This window comes from Metopolophium dirhodum, chromosome 1 (genome assembly GCF_019925205.1).
Source record: "Metopolophium dirhodum isolate CAU chromosome 1, ASM1992520v1, whole genome shotgun sequence".
Lineage (NCBI taxonomy): Eukaryota > Metazoa > Arthropoda > Insecta > Hemiptera > Aphididae > Metopolophium > Metopolophium dirhodum.
Genome location: NC_083560.1, coordinates 148,410,909 through 148,418,810, shown reverse-complemented (window position 1 = coordinate 148,418,810; position 7,902 = coordinate 148,410,909). Strand labels below are relative to the sequence as shown.

Genomic DNA, 7,902 nt, shown 5'->3' with positions numbered 1-7,902 from the left:
TTTTTTAAACCAAGTTTAGATAATCTCTAGTTTAAACTAGACTGGTACAACTGGCCCTAAGAGTCATAGATTCGGGAGCATACTACTTGCGTCCGAAATTATTATCAGTGGGTGAGTTGCGTCCCGCAAAAAAAAAGATTCAAAAAGGTCATAGCGTATTTGCGTCCCGGTATACCTTACCTTTTTCTATGACCGATATAATATAATCGATATAAAAATGTACATTTATGATACAAATTTAATACAAATAAAAATGGTTATAATAAATTATCAGTTCAATTCAATTGCAATAATAATAATACAAAAATTCATGTTATACATTTTGTCATAATAAATATAGTATAATACAATAAAAAATAATAAAAAAATCATATGTTATGAATTATTATATTGGTTGAAATTTAAATGAAACGTTAATTACAAAATTTAATGGTTAAATATCATTTTTTTTTAAACTTTCAATTTGTTTATTTAAGTTATCTAATTTTAAATGTTTTTTTTTTTCTATAATCTTTCTTGTTAGTATTAACGCTATTAATTAAGACATATGTATTAATCTGGAATGATTTTAAGACTTCAATGAATTGAAAAATATGTGGATGACTAGAGTAAAAATATGAATTAAATTTCGAGTGAAAAACTTCACATGCATTTGTTGTTCTTTTTATACTATTTGAACATTCAGACCAAACATGAGGAGGGAATTTAGAATTTTCAGAAATATAGTTATCTAATATATAGACTGTAAATTCTTCACAACCAGTCGGAACAATAGCCATGAGCTCAAACACAAACACATCACTCACCATTTCAGGAGGTAAAAAAGGTAGTCCAAAAAAGCTCTTTAAAAATTTACCGATTTCTGTAGAAGTTCTGAAATCATTAGTTAAACCAATAGCTTGAATTTTTCGCCACCTATAGAAATTACGTATTAATTAATTATTAAAGTAGAATTTTATTTATTATTACTAATTTCATGTGATACTAATTTATAGTATTAAGTCTTACCAGGATTGGGCCAAGTGAAAGCGACATCCTTTAACTTTAGATTCTGTCCAAATTTTTTGAATTGTAGTATGTATTGAAATTTCTGAGTCAGCAAATACAGTGTCTGGTGAAAATATAAACCCTTGCTTTGCACGCTCTTCCCTTAGGTGCGTAAATGCTTCAATATATGTTTGAGTTTCTTTATCGGGAAGTAAAAAAAATACTAATGGTATATAATGATCATTAATGAGTCCATGAATTGTGAACATTTGTAAAAATGTTTTGCACAGTATTGAAACGTGCTATCGACGTAAATTGTTTTCAATATTATCAACACACTAATATTTTTATCACAAGAAAATAATATGATATTATTTTCCCGGTCATTGACTAGGAGAAAATTTTCATTTTCAGCTGTAAGTACAGGGTGCTCTTGTAATACGTTGTGTACATCTTCTATATTCATTGGAATTTTTTGTAGGATCGATCTACGAGCGTTATAAATGTTTTTCCGAACTAAATTTATATCATTAATTGTACATTGAATAGCATCACCAGCACTAAGTTCTGCACAAATAATTTTCGATGGTCTTGTGCTAAGATCCGATAGGCTTTTTCGTTTTGCAGAATTACTTAATTTTTGTCGATTGAGGTGAGTGATGTCGTCTGGAGCATGATAAGGCGTATATGAGGTAGGATTACTTATTACATTTTGATGAACGTCTACTTTCATATAGCTTTTGCATTTTTTATTCGTACACTTCCATCGAAAATTGTTATTGCTTAACATTTTATGATACCTGAACTTGTAACCATCAATTATTTTAAAACCATTATTCGTGACCAATTTAGAACTACACATTTCTTCCATAGCTTAAAAATTCGTATTTTATTAAATTAACTTATTTTTTTTTTTAATTTGATGAGTGGTAATTGCACAACTATTGGTCTAATAACACGAATCGACCGAATCATACTGAATAAAAGTAAAATGTGAAAATATAATGCGAGTAAAATACAAAAGATTATTGACGTAATTGCTATATCTTATCGAATCTAACAACCAACAAGATGTATTATGTATACATGTTCCCATACCTTCTTCACATAAAATAATACCCACATAAGTTATTAATATAATATGTATACTATCATAAAGTATCTATCATAGATAAATTGTATCTATATTGTAAGTAAGTAACGCACGCACTCACACACATGTATACATCGTATACATGTATACAGTACAATTTATGAACTATCGATTTTAATGGTTTTTGAAGATAATATCGATGATAATAATACGGCTGACTTTACTACCTGAAAAATATATTTTTTTTTGGGACGCAAGTAACATGCAGCCCTTCATTCTCGGGGGGATCAGAATCCGATTTAGCATCGTTTTTGACTAAATGCGAATTCATTTTTAAAAATATCTCTGACACATTAAAACCAATCGTTTTAGAAGCTATAATAACACAATTAAAAGGTAAGGCATTCGAAGCCGTCAGGTACAAAGACATTACTTCTTGGGAGGACTTACCATTACAGGTAAATTTTAATGTGGATAACAAATTCGTTATGATCGAACAAACCGACAAATTAATAATATTCTATAATCTTAAAAGTAATCATTACATGGAAATTAACGCCGAAAGTTATTACAATGCGCTTAATGAAATAAAATTATATTGTATCAATAAACAAATTAATAAATTCTCGACAATCAGACTAGAAGGGTTAACAACGTTGACCTGTTACGAACGCGTACGTACAATGTTCCGTTACGTATTCCGTAACACTAATGTCGAAGTAACAATTTATAAAGAACATTGAAAATAAAAATCACACAGGTGCAGTTTTTTTGGACATCGCTAAAGCGTTACCTAACCTAACCAAAATATATTCTGCACATATTAAAATCCTTTCTCAACGATAGATGCTTTGTTGTCAGAGTAAACGAAACGCAATCATCTTGCAAACCTATTCAAGCTGGAGTTCCTCAGGGATCCAAACTAGGACCTATTCTGTTTAATTTTTACATCTCAGATATTCCACAAACTATGGACACAAACATCGCCCTATTTGCTGACGATACCACCATCTACTGCAATTCTTCGGATACTCAGAAAATTACCACCGCACTCCAAAATCATCTCAATAAAATTTCATTATGGTGCCTAAAATGGAAAATTATAATAAACCCATCAAAAAGCCAAGCGGTATTTTTTTCCCTACGCAGAACACAAACACCTCAACCAGTAAAGTTTGACAACGAGCCAATAGGTTGGAAATCATCGGTAAAATACTTAGGCGTTATCCTCGATAAGAAACTAAACTGGTAGCCTCACATATCGGCTAAACTTCAGTAAGCATACCAACGACTATGGGTTCTTTACCCAATACTAAATAGAAAATCAACTATTAGTAAAAAATGCTCACTTATTATATATAAGCAAGTACTGAGACCTTTAATATTATACGCAAGTCCTATTTGGAGCAGTTGTGCCAATAGCCACTTAAATAAAATTCAAATTTTTCAAAACAAAATACTCCACATAATAACTGATGCACCCTGGTTCGTACGCAACAAAACCCTGCATAAGGACTTGAATATCCCTACTATTGACGAGCACTTAAATCATCTAGCAAATAGATTCTTTCATTCTCTTACGAAATCAAATGGCGCCGCCCACTACAACTTAGTCGAAAGACCACCAAAATTCGCCGTCTCAAGAGAGGAAGACCCCACGACCGAATTAAATGACCTACCACCAATCACTGCCACATCGTATACATCAAGCCAGAAAAATTCTAGTTTTAACCAATATTTAATTCTAATATTTTATCTTATTTAATATTTATTATTTAATTATATCTTCAAACTTAATATAAGCACTATTATCGCACTTATGTAAAAAGAAAATTGTATGTATATTATCAATAGGGTTAAATAGCTTTTCCAGCTAGGAACGCCTTAATAAAAAAAAAAAAAAAAAAAAATAAAGAACAATCTTTTACCGATAACGAGAAAAATCAGATTATTAAAGAGTTCACGATACATTAGTAGGGGGTCACCAAGGTACATCCCGAACCGTAAAGCGTTTAAAATTAAAATATCAATGGAAAAATTTGAAACAAGACATTAGCAACCTATATTAAACAATGTAAAATTTGTCAGAAAAACAAATCGGGTAAAAAAAATAAAACAACCCATGTTAATTACTTCAACAGTGACCACAACAATTCATGGTCATTAAAAAAGGGTATAGTAGATATCTACTTACTACTTAGTAGTATTATAAGAGGTTAATTAACCTAATTAGCATTATCATAAATGATATTAATATGATTATGTTATTATATTGTATTAATGTTATATGAGGTTAAATAAAATATCTTATTATCAATTATCTATTAAACTCGAAAGTAAATAGATTAGTCATAAATAAATTGTGTAGTCAGTATAATTTATGATAATTGATATACCGTCCGTATAAATTATGTTAAAATATAATGTAGGTGTTAATATCCATACATTAAAAGCTATAAGTAATGGGAAACTTATATCAAAAGGTGGAAACAACAAGTTGTTCACACCTACATACAGTAGAGTCCCGCTAATCCGGTCATCGCTAATCCGGACAATTTATGTTTCGTATTTAGTACTCATGTATATATATTCGGGAATACCCATAATTAAGATATTATCGTTTCGATTATAATATACATATTGTGATATTCTTTGCTAATATTCGGGAATACTTATAATTTTATTAAGATATGGTTTAAACTTATCGTTTCGATTAGGTACATATGTATTGTGATATTATTTCGTTTAGTGGTGATTGTGTACCAGTGTAGACCGTTCCGTTTATTTTTTCCTCTGCTTATTATAAAAACAACATAAAATGGCAACTTCGGTTAAACGTAAAAAAGTGACTGTAACAATGGAACAAAAACTCCATGCTTTATTTCGTATTGATGCTGGTGAATCATTAATAAAAATCGCGCAAGAGTTAGGAGTGGGTAAGCAAACCGTTTCGGATTGGAAAAAAAAAAACGAATAGAAATTGAAAATTTTTGTGCGAAAATGGTGAGCGCAGACAGCTTAGATAACAGACGCACATTAAGAAAACCAAACAACGAAGCTTTATACGAGGCTTTGTACATTTGGTTTTGTCAACAACGTGAACAAGGAGTTGTACAAGCTATCGCGATAAAATTTAATGACAAATTAAAATTCGACATGGCATTCGTGAACTTGGTGTAAGTGGTGAAATTTTATCAGGTGACAATGTTGCAAGTGAAGACTTAAAAACGAAATTTGAAAAGTTTATTAGCGATGAAGACTTAATGCCTTGCCAAATATTTAATGCTCACAAAACTGGGTTGAATTACAAAATGCTTCCAAAAAAAATATTAGCCTCAAAACTAGATTCTGTAGCCAAAGGACATAAAGTGAAAAAAGAACGAGTAACTTTACTTCCTTGCAGTAACGTTTCTGGTGATTTAAAATTTCAACTTTTGGTGGTTGGAAAATCAGCTAAGCCTAGAACTTTTAAAAACGTTAATATGAGTGCACTTCCAGCTCAATACATTTAACAAAAATCTGCTTGGATGAACGGAAATATTTTTAAAAATTGGTTTTTTGAAGCATTTGTGCCTACAACAAAGACATTTTTGAAACAGAAAAAACTTCCAGGAAAAGCTGTATTGTTTATAGATAATGCTCCGTGTCACCCAAGTGAAAATGAATTACGAGATTGTGAAATTTATGTGAAATTGTTGCCACCTAACATGACGGCATTGATACAACCAATGGATCAAGGTGTTATTGAAACGACAAAACGGCTTTACAGAAAAAAGTTGATCATGTTTCTTTTAGAGCAACAAGAAGCGAACCCGTTAGTTAACTTTATGGATCTTTTAAAAAAAGTAACAATAAAAACTGTTCTTTATTTAGCCGCAGAAGCGTGGGAAGGAGTTAAGCCAGAAACACTTTAAAAAAAGTTGGAAAAAATGTTGGCCTAATATTCCTCAAGAAAACTATAGACGAGATGAAACAACTTCAAATGAAGACACTGATTTCATTCAAGTTTTTCAAGAGTTGGAAGGTTGTGCCGAGGTGGAAACAAATGATATTTCTGAATGTATAAACGGTGACACTGATGTTGGTCATCAAGTTCTTAGTGATGATGAAATTGTGAATGCATGTATTGAAAACATAGAAATAGAAGTTGACAGTTCAGAAGATGAAGATGATGGTACAGATCAATCAACGGGCCCAACACATGGTGAAGCAACTGCAATGCTGGAGCAGTTGATGACTGACTAACCTAACCTAACCTTAAGGCGTCTAAGACATCGCACAGCGAAATTACGTCAATCTTCATTAAAACAAAAAAATATCACGGAGTTTTTCAAGTCTTAATATGTAATAAAAATACATAATAATGTTACCTAATGTAAAATTGTAAATCAATAAATTTTGAATTCGTATAAATACATGAAGTGTTTTTTGACAGTATATTTATTGTTATTATTTATAGTGTTTATAAATGAGTAAGTTAAAAAAAAAAACGTCATTTCGTTTAATCCGGATCTTTGATCATCCGGAGAGAGTCCGGTCCCATCTAGTCCGGATTAGCGGGACTCTACTGTACATAATAAACACGTCAGCAGTAACGAAGGATAATTTTAGATTTTAGTCTATCACATTACAAGTAGTCATTGTTGCACGTCATAATATAAATCAATCTAATGTATGTATTTATATACTTACATTAAAAGCTTAGTAATAGGAATGTAGCGAGCAGTGACTATTTACCCGATTACCTAATATATCACACCTATCTAGGCAGTAGATCAAAGAGTAGATCAAAGTGTAGATCAAAGTGTATACGTAATCGTATATAGTACGCGCCGCGTAACATTAATAGTAATAATAGCGTATGCGCTGCGTGTGTAGTAGTACAACGAATATCGAGCATGACCATGAACGGCGGGCGTCAATATATATATGATTACTTATATAAATAACTCGCATAAAATGTCCGTAAAAATCGTGTGTGATATGGAATAAAACACCACACGTGTACAACAACATATATATATGTACAACTTCCGGCCGTGGGCGAAGCGCGTGACAATCCCGCGAGATGACCATATACGGTTATCCAGAGTAAAGTAGGGACAGGCACTGAACCATCAAGGAGAGCTGATGGACAAGCGTTCATCAGACGAGCAACCAACGAGCTTAGGAACAGTCATCAGGAACTATACCCAGATAGCAAAACTACATTATAATAATATTAAAATAATATTATTTTAATAATTTCAAATAATATTATAACATTATAAAAATAAGCTTGTTAATACAATAACGTTATTCATACATCATATTATCAAATTTTGCCCAACACAAACACGTTCTTATAACATTATAAAAAATAACATTTTTATAGTATTATTATAATGATTAAATAATAATTATATAAATATTATAATAACATTTTTGTTATGTTATTATTATGAATAAATAATCATATCTTAAATATTTTAATAGTTCCATAATGTTATTATAATGATTATATAATGATTATAATAATATTATACAAATGTTATAATAATGCAATTGTGTTGAGCAAACTTTGATAAAATTATGTATTAATAACGATATTATATTAACAATGTTATTTTTAAAATGTTATAATATTATTAGACATTTTTAAAATAACCCAGACAGCAAAATAATATTAATTCAACATGAAAATAATATTTTAAAAAAATATCAATATACCAATAACGTTTCATCGTAGTTACCAAAAAGTTATTAGATGTTTATATAACATTCTGTTATGATTTTTTGGCCACAAAATTATTATTACAATAAAATTGAAATAATAATGTTAC

The 7,902-nt window shown here is 30.4% G+C and overlaps 1 protein-coding gene across 1 annotated transcript; it reads left to right on the top strand.

Moving 5' to 3' along the window:
• The first annotated feature begins 4,898 nt into the window (after positions 1-4,898).
• On the top strand, positions 4,899-6,325 carry LOC132933327 (jerky protein homolog-like). The gene is made up of 5 exons (XM_060999629.1): positions 4,899-5,016; positions 5,094-5,256; positions 5,331-5,556; positions 5,680-5,898; positions 5,954-6,325. Exons 1-5 carry the CDS (start codon positions 4,899-4,901, stop codon positions 6,323-6,325), a joined length of 1,098 nt encoding a protein of 365 aa, XP_060855612.1.
• The last annotated feature ends 1,577 nt before the right edge of the window (positions 6,326-7,902 follow it).

What these genes read in the sequence shown, in the direction of transcription:
- LOC132933327 (XM_060999629.1), top strand. Translation starts at nt 4,899, where the DNA reads ATGGCAACTTCGGTTAAACGTAAAAAAGTGACTGTAACAATGGAACAA. An exon ending in ATGGCATTCGTGAACTTGGT is followed by an intron (nt 5,257 to 5,330) that starts GTAAGTGGTGAA and finishes AAAGTTTATTAG; the next exon opens with CGATGAAGACTTAATGCCTT. An exon ending in AACAAGAAGCGAACCCGTTA is followed by an intron (nt 5,899 to 5,953) that starts GTTAACTTTATG and finishes TTCTTTATTTAG; the next exon opens with CCGCAGAAGCGTGGGAAGGA.